The 23,048-nt window shown below is 48.9% G+C and overlaps 1 protein-coding gene across 2 annotated transcripts in view; it reads right to left on the bottom strand.

Annotated features, from left to right (window-relative positions):
* Positions 1–15,746, bottom strand: part of SUPT5H (SPT5 homolog, DSIF elongation factor subunit) — a 39,462-nt gene extending 23,716 nt beyond the window's left edge. Inside the window, exons 1-11 of one of the 2 annotated variants that reach the window (XM_075836307.1) lie at positions 15,651–15,746; positions 10,012–10,108; positions 8,826–8,991; positions 8,670–8,735; positions 5,645–5,659; positions 3,624–3,693; positions 3,456–3,524; positions 3,292–3,357; positions 2,719–2,749; positions 2,039–2,107; positions 1,440–1,691 (exon numbers count right to left, since the gene is read on the bottom strand). In XM_075836307.1, coding sequence (XP_075692422.1) covers positions 1,440–1,691; positions 2,039–2,107; positions 2,719–2,749; positions 3,292–3,357; positions 3,456–3,524; positions 3,624–3,693; positions 5,645–5,659; positions 8,670–8,735; positions 8,826–8,991; positions 10,012–10,092 — 885 coding nt within the window. In that variant the 5' untranslated portion in view covers positions 10,093–10,108; positions 15,651–15,746. The remainder of the gene's footprint in view (positions 1–1,439; positions 1,692–2,038; positions 2,108–2,718; positions 2,750–3,291; positions 3,358–3,455; positions 3,525–3,623; positions 3,694–5,644; positions 5,660–8,669; positions 8,736–8,825; positions 8,992–10,011; positions 10,109–15,650) is intronic. The other variant, XM_075836308.1, reaches the window with a different exon arrangement.
* Between the last annotated feature and the right edge of the window lie 7,302 nt (positions 15,747–23,048).

Here is a 23,048-nt window from a genome sequence, read left to right as displayed (position 1 = left end):
TGAGTATAAGGCTGGGTTCACACGACCATGTTACGTCCGTAATGGACGGAACGTATTTCGGCCGGAAGTCCCGGACCGAACACAGTGCAGGGAGCCGGGCTCCTAGCATCATAGTTATGTACGACGCTAGGAGTCCCTGCCTCGCTGCCGGACAACTGTCCCGTACTGTAATCCTGTTTTCAGTACAGGACAGTTGTCCCGCAGCGAGGCAGGGACTCCAAGCGTCGTACATAACTATGATGCTAGGAGCCCGGCTCCCTGCACTGTGCTTGGTGCAGGACTTGCGGCCGAAATACGTTCCGTCCATTACTGACGTAACATGGTCGTGTGAACTCAACCTTAGGTGTGCTTTTGCCGCACGGATTTGCGTGCGACAAATCCGCAGCGTAATACAGTACCAGCACAGTCAATGAGATTCCAGGAAATCTCATGTACACGCTGCAGTATTTTTCAGGATGGAAATTGACCTGCGGTGAGTTTTTTAGAATCCGAAGCATGTCAATTTATCTTGCGTTTCCGCTTGTGAATTGTATCTGCCTAGTGCTGTGGAAAATCTCACCAAAATCCGCAGAATGAAAATGCGCCAAAAAATGCATCAAAACTTAAAAAACACACCGAAAAACACTTTATTAGATGCAGTTTTTACGTGCAAGTTTCCTGCGTATTGATGCGGTTTTGGTGAGTAATTTCCTCTGCAAAATACGCAACGTGTGCATGTAGCCTAGGGGAAATATATTAAGACTGGCCGAGTATACACTAGTCTTAAACTTTTACGTCAGTGAAAAATGCGCCAAATATAGTAAGAGGTGCACACCTTTATATTTGGTGCATCTTTGGCTGTACGTGCGACACAAATGCTGATATACGCCTGTTATGTGTAAGTGTAGAATTGCAGCATAACTTACACCAGTTTCTGGTATAAATTATGAGAAATCTTCGAGGACTGACAAGATAGCCAATATCCTATAGATAGATGTCAATTGTGGAAAACCACCTTTAAAGTGAATGTCTATATTTTACCATCATTGTTTTTTAACATTCTGTGTCGATACAAATTCTTTAATATTTCTTTATAGGGGTCAAAGCTCTGTTTTTTTGATACAGAACTCCACATACCGGCGTAGGTGACCTATAGTTGAAGGATAACATTCTGCACCCACCACTAGAGGGAGCTAAGCACTTCCTGCATACTGTTGCATTATTGAGGTCAATGTATAATTAGTATGTAGAGAGCTCTTAAGCTCCCCCTAGTGGCAGCAGCAGACAGAGAAAGTTATCATGTTTGTAGGGTACGGAGATCTGTTTTTATGATACAGAGCTCCAAATCCCCTGCATAGAGATATAAGAAATTAATCAGCAAAGAACATAATTAGATTTACAACAAAATGTTGTTTAAAGGAGGAACATTCATTTTTAACTAGCAATTTTTCAAAACTTACTTGGGCAATGTCATCCTTGTAGATGCCCCTCTTGAGCCGGACCCAAGCTTTGGGCTTGAGGTTTGTGACTTCTTTCACCACCTTTAGGACGTCCGTCATTTCCTTGATGGGCACCATCTGCTGGTTCCAGAAGCCCATACGCAGGTTACCCACTCCCTCAATGGCTTGCTTGACATGAGTTTGTTTGTACGCCTCAACGTAGATGTAACCCTTGACATGCTCTGGAGACACCACAGATTTGATCTGAAGAGGCTGAATGAAAAGAAAAAAATTGAAGAGAAAATTTCTAGTGATGGCATAAAATGAGATATTACATGATGGCGTGCAAGAACAATGCAGTTATGCATTATGGATGCATGGAAAGTAATGGTCTGGTGCTATGATTGTCTGAAGCTCTGCATGCTGTCTCCCCAGTAAAGCAAACAGAACCGCAGGAGAAAACACAGACAAAGTTAACAAAGGCAAGTGATGTAATACAGGACACGATAAAGGGGGGTGCCCAGCGAGGTGGGTGACAGGTCAGAGAAATCTCACCATACAGTACTGATGAAATTAGAATTGAACACGTTCAAATAAAGCAACAGCATTGTAACACTTACTGCATCTGTGAACTGATACGCGATGAATTTCCTCATAAGAGCAATGGCGGTGGCACGTTCCTCTCCGATCTGCAGGGAAAATAAGTAATTAAAACAATGTTGCTCATAGAAATCCTACATAGATAATACATATTCTAAACCAGTGGGTTTCCCTCCCATAGTAAGTGATAAAATATTGTTAGGATATGCCTCCCTCTGTGCAGGGAATGGGGTTGTGCGGCATGACCAGGAGCAATGATGTGCAGAAAAGCCGAAGGGACCTCCGCCCTTCTGTTCTTAGGATTGATGGGGGGTCCCAGACCAATCATGTTATGGTACCCCCTAGCAACATGCCATAAAGGGGTATTCCCATCATATTATGTTAAGTTCAAAGTTTCCCATGAATATCTGCTGCAAAGCCAATGACTTACTAAGGCAATAAGCACCAATTAAGTCACGTGGACTTTATAGCACATCAACCGGCTATGCCATAAAAACTTTATTGGCGAGGCCCCAACCGTAGGATCACCCACCAATCAAACATTTATATCATATCCTACCAATAGTATTTGTGGTGGAAGAACCCCTGTAAAGAGGCGATTATGTTTCTTCATTGCATAAGGCCAGGGCTGCACAGAAACTTTTGGTTATGTGACCAATGTAGTAAAATCACTGGTTGTGCGGTTTCTCATGAGACTCACCTTACATTTCACAGTCCACAAATTTGGATCTCTGGAAAAGGAAAAGGAAGAACCATTAGTGAATCAAAAAAAATCATCTGATCGCTATGTAGTCTCCAACTTTAGGCTGTCCAGTTGTGGTGACCCTACAACTCCCAGTATTCCCAGACAGCTGTGGACTGTAAGGGAACGCTGGAAGTTTTAGTGTCACCCCAGCCGGAGACGACTGGTACATATTATAGATGATAAATGACAAGAGTATTGAAGGAGGCAACCAGGAATAAGCATCTCCAGGAAGGAGGCAGCACACCGGTGTATGGTAACAAAAAAATTGTGTTTATGTACCCAGTGTGTAGGCCACGTTTCACCTTCTCATCGAAGGAATTTTGAAGCAATGAATACATATGTGTGCACCATTTTGTACCATACACCAGTGTGGTGCCTCCTTTCCTTGGGACTCCGTATGGGCTTGACTGGTGGGATCCTTGGTCCAGATCCCTTGAGGCTTAGCACCCATTATTCTTTACTGTGCAGCTCCTACTTTGCTCTGTTTGGACTGTGTCCAGGTCTACAGACCAGGCTTACGTGACTTACTTGACTCCAGGAAGAAGCTGCTGCTGGGTGATGTCATCAGACAGTTCATCTGAGCCGCCATATATACTTGAAAAAAAACCAAACACACAGCATTAGAGATTGATCTGCAGAATAGGGACAGATCATTGCTAAAGGTGTATAAACACAGGAAAGAATTGACTCACTGCTCTCCCACCGAGGACTTTGCGTATTTCTTCATGTAATACTCCCCGAGCTCCTCTTCTCTCTGGTCTCTGTGGAGAAAGTTATTTTGCACATATTTGAATAAGAAAAACCACATAAAAATCCTAAAGAACCATCGAATAGAGCCAGGGACCCCACGTGTACCTCACCTCCATAGATTCTGGAGACGTCTGGCACCAGAGCGATCCTCATCAAGAACAACATTGTCGATATTGGATGCTACAGGGAGAGAGGATTTCACTGTAAAACCGGCTCCAATACACCGGGCGTGAAAGTTAAACTGTATTTACCTGCCGATTCCCATGACAAAGGGGGGTATTCTACAAAAATGACACCCCCCTCTTCTACTTTTATGACCGGTCATCAATAAGCCAGAGCATAAAAGTTAGGCGAGTGTTCGACCTGTTTGAAGCCCGCTGTTGATGAGAACGATGGGGTCCCCAATTCCAGTTCTCCACAGAGATAATACGGAGCGTCGGAAACAGCGAGCGCACTCACTCACCTGTTTCTGATGCTCTATTCACAGTACACGACGACAGCAGCTGGGTTTCCGACACTCGCATTGAACTCTATGGAGATGCTCATCCTGCTCTTTAGCCGAGAATAGAGATTTGGGGCCCCTCTTTCTCGGCAATGCTGCGGGTCGCAGAGGTTGGCTCCTCACCTAAATCACTTTTATGGCGAAAAAATAATGGCGTATAGGAAAGTTTTTTCTAAAACTTATGCCATGTAATAGGGACTGCGGGTTCCCGCGAGTAGGGGACCAGCATGGATTGCTGGAACAAAGAGGCCTCACAGCAATGATCTCCGGGCGTCTCAGCGTCAGGCTTTCTTCCTGACGTTTCTCTACCTTTAGCGAGTCCTTCCAGTGTGACAGATTATCTGACAACTCTTCCCCTATCAGGTCTTATTGATGCTAGACTGAAGGGATTTAACGGTATTAGCAATTATTGCTTTAAGTACCAGAGCTGTCGGACATATAATAATCCATAACTCGGCACATGTTTCCAGCCTAGAACCGCAATATAAATTGAAATTTCACGAGACACAAACCCGAGCTATAAAAATCTATTTCCTCGAATTCAAAAAAAAGTTTTTATAAACTTTTCTATGATCAAAACTTTTCTATAGTCCAAAATATCTCAGAATCTGGCGTCTATGAGGTCCTGCTGTTCTATACCATGGATAGGGTATTTCAGCGACTTGGTGGCATCTTCTACTTGACTAGGAGCTCGCAAAGTAAATGAGAAATGTTATTCCAGACTATTAGGGTATGTTCACACGGCCAAATTTCAGACGTATACGAGGCGTATTTTGCCTCGTTTTACGTCTGGAAATACGTCTCAAATACGTCGGCAAACATCTGCCCATTCATTTGAATGGGTTTGCCGACGTACTGTGCAGACGACCTGTTATTTACGCGTCGTCGTTTGACAGCTGTCAAACGACGACGCGTAACAATACAGCCTCGTCAAAAGAAGTGCAGGGCACTTCTTTGGACGTTTTTGGAGCTGTTTTCTCATAGACTCCAATGAAAACAGCTCCAAAAGCAGACGTAAAAAACGCCGCGAAAACGGCGTGAAAACGCCGCGAAAAATGCGAGTTGGTAAAAAAACGTCTGAAAAGCAGGGTCTGTTTTCCCTTGAAAACAGCTCTGGATTTTCAGACGTTTTTGTCGACTACGTGTGAACATACCCTTAGGATGTTTCTATTCTAATAAATAGGATTCCACTGCGTGTTTGGCAAAGTGCAAGTTCGACAAATAGCCAATGCTTCAGTCCCAACATTGGCACTTGCCACATTGCGGTATATGGCAAACCTAGCAGAAGGTCCCACTGTGCCCAATACTGGTCTGAAACCGGACAGACTCCTAGTGTAGCCTTTCTTAAGTTTCCTTGGCTTTTCTTCAAGCGACCCTCCGATCCAGGGACAAAATTTGCAATGTGATGGGGTAAATGGAGAAATATTACTGTACGACCTCCTGTTGCGTCGCTCTCTGCCGGTTTAGGGTCCCATCTGTGTTGTCCCAACATATCTGCAGCGCTTCTTTTACTGTCCTGGACCGGAGGGTCGCTAATTCTAAACACCGTCCCCCGTTATCACCCCACATATCCAGCTTCCTGCGGTAGCTGCTCTGAGAACGGTTGGTGAACATGGCATGACCGCTTACCTTCAATTTCTTCTGCTGTGACCGATGATGAAGCCAAGACACAATGGTGCAAAACATAGCGGCAAAATCAACCACGTGGCGGTGATGAGGGACCGGAAACGGGGAAAGGAGAAATTAAAATATGTGGCAAAAGCAGCAGCATGGAAGCGTGTCAGTGAAGCGGGGCACAATGTGGGGAAGGGGTGGAAGCAAAATCAACGAGAAAAATATATAATGAAAAAAATATATAGCGTGCAAACAAAAACAGTGTTGCAGCTTATAATTCAGTCCGGTTCTAGCTATGACAATTTTGCATTGGACCATTAGCAATCACCACTACTGTACTAGCGGTTCTGTATAAATCCTCCTCCCCCACAGCCGTATAATGTAAAGGGAAGAGTTATCCTGCTGACCTCTATAACTATCAGAGGACCGCACAACACCCGCTAGCTATACAGAAGACCTCACACAACTATCACATACAGGAGACACACAGTGACCAATACGGATCACACAACAGGTGAAGAGCACGCGGTCACTAATCTCACACAGGTACAAGGCCGGACCTCTGCAATGTAAAGGAGAACCCTACCCAAAACCTGAACATGTAACTCCAGGTGTAGATTCAGACATCTTCTACCTCTGCAGTTTAGAGAATCTTCTTAGTTATATTTATTTCTAGGAAAAACTGGGTCGTCACCAGCATAACCAAATAGAGACTTTAATGGCAAGAGGTACCAGATATGAAGCTATTCTCTGCCTACCGGGTAAGGGGCAGAGGGCTGCTCCGCCTACCGGGTAAGGGGCAGAGGGCTGCTCCGCCTACCGGGTAAGGGGCAGAGGGCTGCTCCGCCTACCGGGTAAGGGGCAGAGGGCTGCTCCGCCTACCGGGTAAGGGGCAGAGGGCTGCTCCGCCTACCGGGTAAGGGGCAGAGGGCTGCTCCGCCTACCGGGTAAGGGGCAGAGGGCTGCTCCGCCTACCGGGTAAGGGGCAGAGGGCTGCTCCGCCTACCGGGTAAGGGGCAGAGGGCTGCTCCGCCTACCGGGTAAGGGGCAGAGGGCTGCTCCGCCTACCGGGTAAGGGGCAGAGGGCTGCTCCGCCTACCGGGTAAGGGGCAGAGGGCTGCTCCGCCTACCGGGTAAGGGGCAGAGGGCTGCTCCGCCTACCGGGTAAGGGGCAGAGGGCTGCTCCGCCTACCGGGTAAGGGGCAGAGGGCTGCTCCGCCTACCGGGTAAGGGGCAGCTCCGCCTACCGGGTAAGGGGCAGAGGGCTGCTCCGCCTACCGGGTAAGGGGCAGAGGGCTGCTCCGCCTACCGGGTAAGGGGCAGAGGGCTGCTCCGCCTACCGGGTAAGGGGCAGAGGGCTGCTCCGCCTACCGGGTAAGGGGCAGAGGGCTGCTCCGCCTACCGGGTAAGGGGCAGAGGGCTGCTCCGCCTACCGGGTAAGGGGCAGAGGGCTGCTCCGCCTACCGGGTAAGTGGCAGAGGGCTGCTCCGCCTACCGGAGGTGAGGTGTGTTTTTTTTTTCTTTGGTCTCTCAATCGTTCCTCAGCTAGGTTGCATAGACTAAGTCCTACAGCGTGTCATTGAAGGTTCCTAACTTTTGGAGCTGGCACCTAGACCCGGAGTACATAACGTGTTAACCTGCAGTCCTCCATTGTTGAGATGTACAGGACATGACTCCCTGCTTGACTTCCCAGCCCAAATATGCCATAAAATGTCATAAAAAGGGGTGGTCATAAAAAAATGCTGAAAACACCAATGAAGCTGAACAGTCAGGTATTAGGTGGAGCTCTCTACAAAATGCTCAGTAAACTATAAAGCTATTGTCTCCCTCTGTGTCCCCTCTGCTGGGTGGAATAAATGGGCTTTACAACATGGTCTGATTCCAGCATTTATGAGCCGCACTACATTCACAAGCACAATGTTCAGGAACAATGAAGGGAGGATACGTCACAATGCATACACTACAACACACAAGAATAGAGAGAATCATTACCAGACACTGAGAGAAGGCATGCAAGGAATTAGAAGATAAACTGAGTGATAAAAGGTCCAACATATAAAAAAAAAAGGCAAAAAGCAACAGTCTCCAGAGCCATGACACTTACACAACACCAGAGAATCAAAGACAGTCAACTGGAAACCCAGACCCCCCCACCCCCCCTCAGGTATCAGTCATCAAACAGGCAACGCAAAACTGCAATGACCCAACGAGGACACAGCGAGCACCAGTCAACCGCTAACCTGGCAGCTATGCAATGTATACAAATTCAGCGTGGCTGTCCCGCTGGCACTGCGAGAATCACACAGGCACTGATTATAGAGGCCTGTATTATGTCATGGTCTAAACACTGTACACAAGTGGTCTCCGACCGGTCAGGGAACGCAGGGAGTTGTAGGTTTTCAAAAGCTGGAGACCCCTTGTGAAAACGCTAAGAGCCAGTTAGACCGAGACAAAAAGTTAGGCGCAAGTAGCAAATGCCTAGGTGCAGCTGGCTCCCGGGATCTGTCATGCCCCAGTTTTGAGACACCCATCAGCAGAAAACTCCAGTCCCTGCCAGCAGAACACGGACAGAAAACAGGTGCTATAAACAGTGCATGAAACGGATTCCCCCGTGACTCGAAGTCAATTATAAGTTCACACCTGCAGTGATTCAGACAATATATTATATTAGGGAATGGTTTGTCCTTTCTCTAATATAATCCTTAAAGTGGCCCCAAAGCAGAGCATCACTTTAATGTAAATTGTCATAAGCACTTATAGAATCACTAGACGAATGTTAATGCAATAGAACTAAGAGGCTCTTCACATCAGGCGCACATAGGCTGGGACCCCCTGGATACACTGGTAATAGAGGGACTAATGCAGGCACTCCAGTCACTCATGTGGCAGCCAAACTACTCCATGACTACACAAGCTTCACACTTTTAATACTAACGCTTCCTTTATGTCGACACATTCAGCATACACAAGCGTGCACATAGTAAGAACGCAGCTTCTGGTGTGCACAGCCCAGACGACAACCAAACACCCCAGAAAGTACCTTTCTCCAAAATGTCTTCTGCTCCATCTTCCCATTGATCTTCGTCTTCATACTCATCATCAACATCTGTGGAGAAAGAACAAGTCCAATAAGTCATTCCCCTGGAGGTACAGACCAAGCTCCAAGGACTGGACACGAATAGTCAGACCATCTTACCGGCTTCATCCAAGATAAATCCCCCATGTCTTGGTTTCTTTCTTGGACGGTCATCGTCGTCCTCTTCTTCTTCTTCGTCATACTCATCCTCATCTTCTTCTACCTCTTCTTCCTCTGCTTCTTCGCCCTTCTCGCTTCCGGGCGCACTAACCCTCTCGTCAGCTTCCTGAAGGCAAATGCAGATGACAAAAAAAAATAAAAAAAAATGAGTATTGTTGTCTCCTCACTTTCTATTATCATGAGATATTACAAACCTTCAATGCTATGGACACCTTTAAACTGACTTTATTGTTCATTTGCCTCCTAAATGGAAAATTGATCAACTTTCTAAATAGTCTTCACTAAAATTGTCCTATCATTTTGCTGCTGTAGAGTCTACGGGACTCCTGTACATAGCTGGTTGTCTTGCAAATTCTGACATAGATCCGACAGGACACTGCTGATGTGGGGTCTAAGGGCTTATTCAGATGAGCGTGAATCTTGGCCACACAGACCTCACATCCAGCATGTATAGCTGGGAGAGACACGCATACAAAAGTCAAAATAAGAGCAGCTTGTAAACATAGTATCAGGGGGTCAGAAAACAAATGAAGATTGCAGTCTGAAAGTTAGTGCAACTTCTTTAACTTAGAGTGTAGCTAAACATTTAACAAACTTCTGACGCGTCATCGTGACATCAGAAGTTTTGATTGTTGGGGGTCCGAGCACTGAGACTCCCACCAATCGCTAAAACTAAGCAGCTGAAGCTCTCGTGTGAGCGCTCGGCCGCTTCGTGTCCGTTCGGATTTTTCCGAAAATGAATGTATCCGAGTACGGACTCAATAGAAAGTCTATGAGCCTGTACTCCGATACATTTATTTCCGGAAAAAGCCAAACAGACACGTGCGCTTCAGCTGCTTTATTTTCGTGATTGGTGGGGGTCTCAGTGCTCGGACCCCCACCAATCAAAACTACTGACATGTCAGAGGTTTGTTAAACGCTTAGCTACACTTCAAGGTAAGCAGTGACATAAATATATCAAATATATATAAAATTATAAAAATAAGTTTTCCATGCCAAATGGTGTCCGTTGCCTTTATACATACCTACCCTGAATGGTACAAGATGTCATACACACAAAAATCTTCTATATCAGCATTATTGACCCCTTAAAACCAAGCTAGCAGTAGTCGAGCTCAGGACTCACCTCATTGTCCTCCACTTCTTCAGCCTCGCTGCTCCGGTCACTCTCCTCCTCGGAGAAGTTACTGTCCTCGCTGTCTGACATTTTATTTCGTTAAGTGCTGGGGAGAAAGGAAAACACCGGCATGAAGAGACGGCGCTCATATCTTTTCACTTATTGGGTTAGGATCTGCTCACACTAGTTTCACGCTTCTGATAACGTATGCGGTCTGTTAAAATCCGCTGCTTTCATGATTTCAATGGTAAAATTAACTTGACTACGATATTCAGGACACCAATGAAGCAAGAAAATGACAGGATGGAGGTGCCAACTGCTGGTAATCGTCATCAAAAAATCTTATGGAAATCAATCAATGGAAACATTTCTCTATAATTTTTCTTGTAAACAAAGTAACAGATTCTTCGCTCAAAGTTTCTGAAAATGAATATGTTTTCGTCCAGAAATCACAAGAAGATAAAATGTCACCGCAATTTTATGGAGCCCTCAGCAGCAGAGCACACAGGCAGTGCAGGGGTGACACCGGGGGCGCCGTAGACGGCAGCGCAGTGGCACCGGGGGTGCATAACTTCGCAGTGCGGCGACACTTGGAGTAGTACAGTACATGGCAGTGCGGTGACACTTGGTGAGGTACAGTACATCAGTACATGGCACACAGGTAGTGCAGGGGTAACACGGAGGTGCAGTAGGCAGAATCAGTGACATCAGGAGAGCAGTAGACGGCAATGTGGTGACAAAGTACAGGGCAGTGACAGTACAGTACGGGGCAGTGCGGTGACACATCGTAGTGCAGTGATGCTTGGTGCGGCGACACAGTACGGGGCAGTATACGGCAGTGCGGTGATACGAGGTGCGGTGCCACGTAATGAGGTACAGTACGCGGCAGTGCGGTGACACGCGGCGCGGTACTGTACGCGGCAGTGCGGTGACACGCGGCGCGGTACTGTACGCGGCAGTGCGGTGACACGCGGCGCGGTACACTGCGCGGCAGTGCGGTGACACGCGGCGCGGTACACTGCGCGGCAGTGCGGTGACACGCGGCGCGGTACACTGCGCGGCAGTGCGGTGACACGCGGCGCGGTACACTGCGCGGCAGTGCGGTGACACGCGGCGCGGTACACTGCGCGGCAGTGCGGTGACACGCGGCGCGGTACACTGCGCGGCAGTGCGGTGACACGCGGCGCGGTACACTGCGCGGCAGTGCGGTGACACGCGGCGCGGTACACTGCGCGGCAGTGCGGTGACACGCGGCGCGGTACACTGCGCGGCAGTGCGGTGACACGCGGCGCGGTACACTGCGCGGCAGTGCGGTGACACGCGGCGCGGTACACTGCGCGGCAGTGCGGTGACACGCGGCGCGGTACACTACGCGGCAGTGCGGTGACACGCGGCGCGGTACACTACGCGGCAGTGCGGTGACACGCGGCGCGGTACACTACGCGGCAGTGCGGTGACACGCGGCGCGGTACACTACGCGGCAGTGCGGTGACACGCGGCGCGGTACACTACGCGGCAGTGCGGTGACACGCGGCGCGGTACACTACGCGGCAGTGCGGTGACACGCGGCGCGGTACACTACGCGGCAGTGCGGTGACACGCGGCGCGGTACACTACGCGGCAGTGCGGTGACACGCGGCGCGGTACACTACGCGGCAGTGCGGTGACACGCGGCGCGGTACACTACGCGGCAGTGCGGTGACACGCGGCGCGGTACACTACGCGGCAGTGCGGTGACACGCGGCGCGGTACACTACGCGGCAGTGCGGTGACACGCGGCGCGGTACACTACGCGGCAGTGCGGTGACACACGGCGCGGTACACTACGCGGCAGTGCGGTGACACACGGCGCGGTACAGTACGCGGCAGTGCGGTGACACACGGCGCGGTACAGTACGCGGCAGTGCGGTGACACACGGCGCGGTACAGTACGCGGCAGTGCGGTGACACACGGCGCGGTACAGTACATGGCAGTGCGGTGACACACGGCGCGGTACAGTACGCGGCAGTGCGGTGACACACGGTGCGGTACAGTACGCTGCAGTGCGGTGACACACGGTGCGGTACAATGCAGGGCGGTGACACATGGTGAAGTACAACGCAGGGCGGTGGCACATGGTGAAGTACAACGCAGGGCGGTGGCACATGGTGAAGTACAATGCAGGGCGGTGACACATAGTACATGGCAGTGCGGTGACACATGGTGCGGTGCAGTATATGGCAGTGCGGTGACACATGGTACAGTACGCGGCAGTGCGGTGACACATGGTGTGGTACAGTACGCGGCAGTGTGGTGACACATGGTACGGTACGCGGCAGTGCGGTGACACATGGTGCGGTACGCGGCAGTGCGGTGACACATGGTACAGTACGCGGCAGTGCGGTGACACATGGTGCGGTACAGTACGTGGCAGTGCGGTGACACATGGTACACTACGCGGCAGTGCGGTGACACGCGGCGCGGTACACTACGCGGCAGTGCGGTGACACGCGGCGCGGTACACTACGCGGCAGTGCGGTGACACGCGGCGCGGTACACTACGCGGCAGTGCGGTGACACGCGGCGCGGTACACTACGCGGCAGTGCGGTGACACGCGGCGCGGTACACTACGCGGCAGTGCGGTGACACGCGGCGCGGTACACTACGCGGCAGTGCGGTGACACGCGGCGCGGTACACTACGCGGCAGTGCGGTGACACGCGGCGCGGTACACTACGCGGCAGTGCGGTGACACGCGGCGCGGTACACTACGCGGCAGTGCGGTGACACGCGGCGCGGTACACTACGCGGCAGTGCGGTGACACGCGGCGCGGTACACTACGCGGCAGTGCGGTGACACGCGGCGCGGTACACTACGCGGCAGTGCGGTGACACGCGGCGCGGTACACTACGCGGCAGTGCGGTGACACGCGGCGCGGTACACTACGCGGCAGTGCGGTGACACGCGGCGCGGTACACTACGCGGCAGTGCGGTGACACGCGGCCCGGTACACTACGCGGCAGTGCGGTGACACGCGGCCCGGTACACTACGCGGCAGTGCGGTGACACGCGGCGCGGTACACTACGCGGCAGTGCGGTGACACGCGGCGCGGTACACTACGCGGCAGTGCGGTGACACGCGGCGCGGTACACTACGCGGCAGTGCGGTGACACGCGGCGCGGTACACTACGCGGCAGTGCGGTGACACGCGGCGCGGTACACTACGCGGCAGTGCGGTGACACGCGGCGCGGTACACTACGCGGCAGTGCGGTGACACACGGCGCGGTACACTACGCGGCAGTGCGGTGACACACGGCGCGGTACACTACGCGGCAGTGCGGTGACACGGCGCGGTACACTACGCGGCAGTGCGGTGACACGGCGCGGTACAGTACGCGGCAGTGCGGTGACACACGGCGCGGTACAGTACGCGGCAGTGCGGTGACACACGGCGCGGTACAGTACGCGGCAGTGCGGTGACACACGGCGCGGTACAGTACGCGGCAGTGCGGTGACACACGGCGCGGTACAGTACGCGGCAGTGCGGTGACACACGGCGCGGTACAGTACGCGGCAGTGCGGTGACACACGGCGCGGTACAGTACATGGCAGTGCGGTGACACACGGCGCGGTACAGTACGCGGCAGTGCGGTGACACATGGTGCGGTACAGTACGCTGCAGTGCGGTGACACATGGTGCGGTACAATGCAGGGCGGTGACACATGGTGAAGTACAACGCAGGGCGGTGACACATGGTGAAGTACAATGCAGGGCGGTGACACATAGTACATGGCAGTGCGGTGACACATGGTGCGGTGCAGTATATGGCAGTGCGGTGACATGGTGCGGTACAAGGCAGTGCGGTGACATGGTACAGTACGCGGCAGTGCGGTGACACATGGTGTGGTACAGTACGCGGCAGTGTGGTGACACATGGTACAGTACGCGGCAGTGCGGTGACACATGGTGCGGTACAGTACGCGGCAGTGCGGTGACACATGGTACAGTACGCGGCAGTGCGGTGACACATGGTGCGGTACAGTACGCGGCAGTGTGGTGACACATGGTACAGTACGCGGCAGTGCGGTGACACATGGTACAGTACGAGGCAGTGCGGTGACACATGGTACAGTACGCGGCAGTGCGGTGACACATGGTGCGGTACAGTACGCGGCAGTGCGGTGACACATGGTACAGTACGCGGCAGTGCGGTGACACATGGTGCGGTACAGTACGCGGCAGTGCGGTGACACATGGTGCGGTACAGTACGCGGCAGTGCGGTGACACATGGTGCGGTACAATGCAGGGTGGTGACATAGTACACGGCAGTGCGGTGACACATGGTGAAGTACAATGCAGGGCGGTGACATGGTGCGGTACAGTACGCGGCAGTGCGGTGACATGTGGTTCGGTACAGTATACAGCAGTGCAGTGAGTCAGACCACTCCAGCAGTAGATAATCTCTAGCTGCACTGGCTACCTGGCTCATGGAATTTGCCCGGCCCCCCATCTATAGTTGCATCTATACAATAGCGACTAATTATATTTACAACTCCAAACACCACATAAGTAGGGGATAAACCCTCTGATGACAGAACAGACAAGAGTTTATTAGGATCTGTTCACATCTGTGCCAAGTCTTCTACTTCACAGATCCATGACATGGGGGTCCCTGACTATAAGTCTTATTAGGATATATGGAAGTCATAGAAGGTGGACCTCTGTCTGGCTCCGGCACGATTAGCCACAGCCTGGACGCTGTCTCACGTGGTCTTCTAATGGGCAGCATATAACCCCACTTTTCCCCTGCAGCGACGTGTGTAGTTGCCCAGCAAGTTACCCAAGTGATTGTGGCCGATCATCAGGCAGAACCCCAGCGACCAGCCCATCATAGAGAGAGCAGCAAAACAAAAGTTACCATGGCCGGTGATGGACATGCAGGGCAACGGGGTGAGAATTTGACTTCAACACGGCCGCAACACTCTATTAAAGGGGTTTTACAGAACTTTATTAGGATAGGTCAATATCAGATTGGTGGGGGTCCAATTCTGCTACGTAAAGGAGCCGCGGCGCTCCATTATTTACCAGTCACAGCGCCGTACATTTTGTGGTGGCTGTGTCTGGTACTGCAGCTCACTGCTAGTCAGTCCCATTCAAGTCTGCAATACCAGACACAGTCACTACCAAACAACGGCGCTGTGTCCGGTAAACAACAAAGGGAACAGGCGCTCGCCAAAACGCAGCAGCCCCTTCTGTCAGCGGATCGGTAGGCACGTCAGTAGTCGTACCCCCATTAATCTCATATTGGTAAAGTCCCATAAAACCTGCTTAAAGGGCTCCTCCTACTTATAAAAGTCAATAAAAAAAATGTATACTGGGGAATTCCCATATATACTGCTACAGGCCCACTCTGCACGTATGAGATATAGATATATAGGTGAGCACATGACGTATACAGCTGTGAGACGAGTTACTTAGTGATATGTGCAGTTCAGACTATAGACCGAGTGCAGTACACATAGCAGTGAGGTCACTCAGCACTAGAGAGCAGCCAGACTATAGTTACTATCGGCTCCGGTGGGCACGGTACGGTAGTATAGACCGTCACACCCCGATATACACCGCGCAGGACACCGCCCGCATTGTCCGTACACAACACTCACCGCTCAAAACACAGACAGGCCACCCGCTCAGCAGCAATCTCGCTGGCCGCAGCTACATCCGGCAAGCGCCGATTAGAGCGGACGTGACGTCAGCAAACTGCTGCGGCTTCCGGAAGTGGTTTCCTGAGATCAGCGCACCGGACGTGACGTATACAGCCGCATACAGGAATGAATTCAAAAATTGCACTGTGTGAATGAAGCCTAAGAGTTTGTTCACTTGAATCGTTCTTTTGTAGAGCTTTGTGGCAAAACCGTGCCATTTCTATCAAAACTGCTGCATTTCTCCGCAAATACTGAGTTTGCAGCAAAAGCCGCCTCAAAAGACAACTCGTGTAAATATGCGTAAATACTGTGGATTTCTACGCAGAGGAAAGAAATTTACCGTAAAATCGTTCATAAATTGACCTGCGGTGCGTTTTTTTAATCCGCAACATAAATTGACTCCTCTTCTGTTACACATTTTCTCCATTGAATTCAATGGGGAGGTAAAACCCGCGACAAAGAGCTATGTTTTGCGGCACAAGCGGTACGATTCCAACGCAAAAATCACAAGTGAGAAAAAAAAAAAGCTTTTATTCCTGTAAAATTAATTTAAAAAAGCTTATATTTACCCCCGGCCGTAGTCATGGCGACACATCCCTCTGTTCTGAGCGCCTCCCGGCCTCCTGGGATGACGTTTCATCCCAAATGACTGCTGCTAGGTCACATGGGCTACAGCGTCACCCAAGGAGGCCGCGCGGCGCTCAGAACAGAGGGGCGCGTCGCCATGTGGATGAAAAGTATAAGCTTTTCTCTTATTATTCCTGCAGTATTTCCGCAGCAGTCATACTGCCCAAAAAATTGCACCACAATTTGGTGAGGTTTTTCGGGTGGAATTCTTTGCGGTTTCCAGGGCGGATACGCTGTGTACTTTTACGCAGTGTATCTGGCCTGTGTGCTTGTATACTAATGGGGAGGTAAAAGCCACAACAAATACCAAATGTTGCGATTTTTGCAAAGGAAAAGCCCAGATTCTGCAAAAAATCGCAACCTTTGGGTAAAAAATATTTTTTATACTTATCCCGTACTCCGTTATCAGACAGAGTTCACACGGAATGGATACGCTGCGTAAAAGCACACAGCATATCCGTCCTGTGCACCACAGGGAATTCCGAACGAAAAACCGCACCAAACTGTGGTGCAGTTTTTCGCCCTGAATGTCCGCTGCGGAAAACTGCAGCGCTTAGCCGGCCTGTGATTGGCTGCAGCGGCGGTCACATGGGATGGAGCGTCATCCCAGAAGGCCGCGCTTGAGGGAGGAACACAGACTCCTGGGTAAGTATCAAGACTTTTTTCTGAGTTGCATTTTTTGCTGCGATCCCGCTGCAGAAAACGCAAAAACTGCTATTTGTTGCGGGTTTGAGTTGTTGTTTTTTTTTCTCAGCATTTATGCAGCGTGTGGATAAGATTTGTTCACATCTCATCCACTTTGCTGCTACTGTACTATGCTGCGGATTTTCTGCAATGAATTCCGTTGCGGAAAAGTGTGGCTTGTATCCCATGTGACTTCTGCAGCCAATAGGCTGCAGTGTTTACATGAGCTGCCGTGTCATCTCAGGAGGCCGGCCAGGACAAGTACAGAAGAAAACATCTCTGAGAACGGGGTAAGTATAAATTTTTTCTTTCTTCAGTGAAGATTCCAACCGAAAAATTGCACCACAATTTGGTGCGGTTTATTGCCTGCAGGTTCCAGGACGGAAATGCTGTGTATTTTTACAGTGTATCTGCACTGTATGAACATGGCCTGAGTGTATGTTCACACGCAAAACGGCTGTAAAATACGGAGCTGTTTTCAATGGAAAAAAGCCTCTGATTTAAAGCCGTTTTTGAATCCACAGACTTTTTTTAAGCGTTTTTTGCAACCGTTTTTGGAGCTGTTTTTCTATTGACACAATGAGAAATGGCTCCAAAAAAAACGGCTCAAGAAGTGACATGCCCTTCTTTTTATTGGGCGTTTTTTTACACGCTGTTTTTTCAAACGGCCGCGTAAAATAAAAACGCTCCGTTGGAATGAAACACCTATTTTTCCCATTGAAATCAATGGGCAGATGTTTCGAGGCGTTCAGCTTCCATTTTTTCAGCTGTTTTTCGAGGTGTTTACGCCCAGAAAAACGGCTGAAAATAAGCCATGTGAACATACCCTTAGGGGGGATTCACACGAATGTGTATTCGGTCCGTGCGGGCCGCGTGGTTTTCACGCGGCACGCATGGACCAATACAAGTCTATGGGGCAGTACAGACAGTCCGTGCTTTTTGCGCAGCGTTTGTCAGCTGCGCAAAAAGCACGACATGTTCAATATCTCCGCGTATTTCGCGCATCACGCACCCATTGAAGTCAATGGGTGCGTGAAAACCACGCAGGTCGCACGGAAGCACTTCCGTGCGAACCGACTGAAACAGCGCACCAGCTGTCAAAAGGATGAATGTAACCAGAAAAGCACCACGTGCTTTTCTGTTTCCAAACATCCAAACGGAGTGTCTTTGAGATGAGCGAACCCGGACAATCGAACCGAACTTCACCGGGTTCGGCCGAACTCGTTTTGGCCGAACCCGGCAAAAAAATTTCCGGTATGCGACGTCAGGAGATAGTCACTGTCCAGGGTGCTGAAAGAGTTAAACTGTTTCAGCACCATGGACAGTGACTACCGATCCCAATAAACATGAACCTGTAAAAAAAAACGAAGTTCTGACTTACCGATAACTCCCGGCTTCTTCCTCCAGTCTGACCTTCCGGGATGACAATTCAGTCCAAGTGACAGCTCCAGCCAATCACAGGCCAAGCACAGGCTGCAGCGGTAACATGGACTGCCGCGTCATCCAGGGAGGTGGGGCCCGATGTCAAGAGAGGCGCGTCACCAAGGACGCGTCACCAAGGCAACGGCCAGGAAGTTCTCGGTAAGTACGAACTTTTTCTTTTTTTTAACAGGTTGGTGTATATTGTGTTCGGCATTCACTGTCGAGGGTGCTGAAAGAGTTACTGCCGATCAGTTAGCTCTTTCAGCACCTTGGACAGTGACGGGCGTCGACTAGCCTCATCTCTATGATGGCGGCTGCGCGAAAATCACGCAGCCGCGCATCATACACGGATGACACACGCAGCTGTCAAATGGTTTTTGCGCACGCAAAACGCCGCGTTGTTTGCGCGCGCAAAAACGCAACGTTCGTCTGAATCTGCCCTTAGGGTGCATTTAGATGATATGGTTTTTGGCTGCGCGGTAAATATGCATAAAAAATTACGGTTTAAATGCACATTGCCACGGCTTGCCATGCGTTTTTACTGGTGAAACATATTTACTTTACAAGTATTACCTATAAAAAACGCACAGGCAAAACCCGCATCGGAAACCCCGATTTTTGATGCGTTTTTTACTGTGCAGCAAAAAAGTCTCATCTAAATTCACCCATAGGCTGGGTTTAGACGTTGCAGTCAAAACAAGTATTTTGACCGCGATGTGCGAATCCAACCTAATGCTGGGTTCACACTGTGCGTTTTTGTTGCGTTTTTCACTTGCACTTTTTTGTTTTGTTTCATGAACTCCCATTATCTAATACAACAAAAAAAACACATGGAAAATACGCAACAAAAACGCACAGTGTGAACCCAACCAAAGGGGGCTATTCACCGCGTGCAGTCAAATTGCGGTTTATTGCCGCTCTTATCGCAAAGTGATCTCTTAGGCCCCATGCACACGACCGTAGTTTTTACCCATATTTATGAATCCGTAATTACGGATAATCTGTGGACCCATTAATTTCTATAGGCCTAATTACAGATGTGTGTCCGGGTCGTAGAAATAATCTGCAAAATATAAAACATGTCCAATTGCGTCACGGACTCGTTTATAGATGTTTTCAATATAAGGACTTACCAGGTTGGGTAAAGAGTTAGGCGCCACAAGCAAATATCCAGAGCGCCCCAAAATGTAAGTAACACAGCAAAACTTCATATAATCATAATAGACTGAGAGAAAAAGAAGTCATATCGCCACAAAAATGGAATATAAAAATAGCAAGATTTTATTAGGACATACAATACAAAAATATTATTACAGATAAAATTCAAAGATGGATCCGAATAAAAGAAGGGAAAAGCAGTGCGGTAGCTTCAAAAATATTGAAAAATTGGGATATAAGGCCCACTGTGAATACGCAGAATCTGGTACAAAAACACTTCCTAGTGTGAATCACACGTGACAGCGTCTAGTTAATATATTATCTGCACATATAATAGACTAGTAATGACAAGCGGCGGAATTTAGGAATAAAATCATAACACCAAGTCAATACAAATAGCTCTAATGCTTGTTACATTACTCGAGGATAGTGTTTAAGTGTCTATATTTGATTAGCACTTGGCAGAGGTAGGTAAAAACGATCTGAACCAAAGTGCCAAAGTAAGAATAGAACTGTCAGAGACGCAGTCCAGTGTATTTGGTCCGTGTGAAATCACATTGTCAAGTGTAAGGAGTATAGTAGTGGGCTTACCCATTAAGATGAATGTAGTGAAGTCCCGCACTGCAGCCTGAAAGGTGTTGCGCCCCGACTCGCGTTTCGCCGATATGGCTTCCTCAGGGGGTAGTGTATTGTGAGGTACGATGTCGAGCCTTATATGTGGTTCCATTAATCAAAAAGTGTGTAGTTCCGGTGTCGGTCCTCACGTTCTGGTCTATGGCGCATGCGCGGGAACCTGACCAGAGCCGCGAGATCCCCGTCCCCTGTTCGTCACGCTCCCACTGCGCCTGCGTGCCCCCGGGGACGCGTGTCCATGGGAACAGAGCAGGCGCAGTGCGAACGTATAGACGACAGAGGAGCGGGGCGAGGCTCCAAGGTTCAACTACGGCATTCGCAAACCCCAGGACGTATGGGAATGTTCAAGTGCGTGTGTAAACATGTGTAATTATAAGAGAATGTGAGTATGATCGGCAATAAGAAGAAAGATGAAAATGTGTTGATGTGTATACCGTAGGTATCAGATGAAAAGGTGAATAAGGAAGATACAAAGAATGAAGCATGTGAGACATAAGATAACAATGGTGATGTGATGTGACCAATATAATCGAAATCGATCATTGGGACTGGTGATAGATAAAGGTGCAATTATATATGAAATAGTAGGGTATAATAATGCAAAAAATTAAATATTGATAAGATAATAAATTAATAAGAAAAACAAAAACGGGGGGGAGGGGGGGGAAGGGGGTGGGGGAAAGGAGAATGAAGGGGACAACTGATACTAGGGAAAACAAAAATAATACACGTGAAAAAAGATCATGAATAACATGAAAGTACGACGCATATAATATATATATATTATTGCGAGCAGTGAACAAAAACAACAAGCAACAAACAGTATAATGAATTATTGTGACATGATGGATTGTTAAGTGTCAGAAGGTGACAATCAAATGAAATTACAAAATAAATCTAAATCACATACATAAAAAAGGTAAATAGATGTTTATAGATGTCTATAAGAACGAGCAAAATTGCGAACGGCTACGGATGAAGCGTTGCTCTGCGACGGCAGGGGATTGCCCAAGAAAATGGCGCCTGATCGTGTGACCTTCCAAGGGGTTGGGACATGTTGATGACATCATTTGTAGCCTCCCACTTTTTTGTGGATCTGTAAATACGGATGCACTACGGACTGAATTTGTGGACAGAGTGCGAGATATGTGGACGACTTACGACTGACTACGAATCCGTATTTGTGGACAGTAAAAAACACGTTGTGTGCATGAGGCCTTAGAATTGTGACATTTAGTTACAAGAATTTCTTGTTAGGGACAAGTATAAAAGTGACTTGTGGCTTCATATCTGGGTCAGGATAGTTTTACCTGTGCGCTATTGTCAAATTTGAATGCACCTTGCGCCACTGTGGTACATTTTGCACCAATTTTTGATGCTATTGGTTCCATATGAGCCGTTTTGTTAATAATTGCGGGGTATTCCGGTTACTACAAGTTATCACTGGATAGGTGATAACTAATAGATCGGTGTGAGTCCGACTGCTTGGTCCCTCACCGATCGCCAGAACGGGGGTCCTCCATTGCCCCTAGGCTCAAACCTGCAGCCAAGAGGTTTTGAATGTTGCGGTGGTTGAGCATGCGCCCTGCCGCTCCGTTCAAAGTCTTTGGCACTGACGGCATGCAGACTGCTTTCTGCTATAAGTATATTACGAGGACAGGCAAGTGATTTGGCTCAGCTTTTTTAATAGAGAGCAGTGCATGGGGCTTTCTTTCTCCTCCCATTCTCGGCAACCATTGGAGATTTTACTTCATCCCACCTCCTACAGGTATGCCGTAAATTTCAGGTGTCTGAAAACTCATTAAAAACTGTGACCGGCCTTGAAACTTTTTTTATTTTTATTGCTCCAATTAAAAAAAAAAAAAAAAAAATGAGGGACCTTCGCAAATAGTCTTTGTGACAGCGGACTGTGTTTTCTTTCTGAGTATGGTATATGTAATATCACTATGGTTTGTTACTTATTGTATATGGTAAGATGTCACATGTTCTAACATTTTAAGTTATTATACTTGGCCTCTGGCTAATGGCCTCTATAACTTTCTGGAAGATTCTCGTTACTTTCCATAAAAAAAATGATGCATCCTCTTGTTTACAGAAGAGTCTACCTGTACCCTGTTCTTTTGAGGACTGACCAGACATCAAGGACCACATCCTGCTGCTTATTTGATTTGTGAACCGTCCATTGTGTGGGAATAAAGTACTCTGTTGGTGCCAAGTCTCATTGCAAAGTGCCTGTGTTTTATGGTCACGAGCCCCCTCGTCTTCATTTAAAATCTCCTACCATTTTGTGTCTACAGCGCTTATACAGACCTATGGGGTCTCCATGGTTACAGACTGCAAACAAATCTTTTGTGTAGTCTGATCGTGCAGTTATACTTCCATCTGACTGTCTCCCACTTATTGCTAGCATACATTCGATAGATTAGCAAGAAGTAGGGAACAGATGGAAGAGAGTATGACTGCAGGATCAGACTACGCAGGGTGTGTTTGTAGTCTGTTACCATGGATTTTTTTTTATCAAGAATATTTCCAAAGTTGCCTAATTTTTCATTTAAGATGCATTGGAGGAATAAGAAAAAAAAATTGGTTATGAAGATGGACATATGGGGGGAATTTATATCATCAATTGTGTCGCAACGACGGTGGCGTTCATTCCCACCTTACCATTGGTTATAACATAAAAAAGAAGTATACTCACCTCACCGCTCCTCTTCTCCCCTCTGCATCGCCTTAGGCTCAATCAGCATGCTGCGGCTCATACAAGATCCTGACGCTGAGCAGTATCAGTTCCTTATAGGTGACGCAGGGCATTTTCAGTACTGCATCACATAC

The sequence above is a fragment of the Rhinoderma darwinii genome, chromosome 8, assembly GCF_050947455.1.
Source record: "Rhinoderma darwinii isolate aRhiDar2 chromosome 8, aRhiDar2.hap1, whole genome shotgun sequence".
In the NCBI taxonomy this organism is placed as follows: domain Eukaryota; kingdom Metazoa; phylum Chordata; class Amphibia; order Anura; family Rhinodermatidae; genus Rhinoderma; species Rhinoderma darwinii.
Note: the sequence above shows the minus strand (reverse complement) of the source record. Positions and strands in the feature narration are given on the sequence as shown.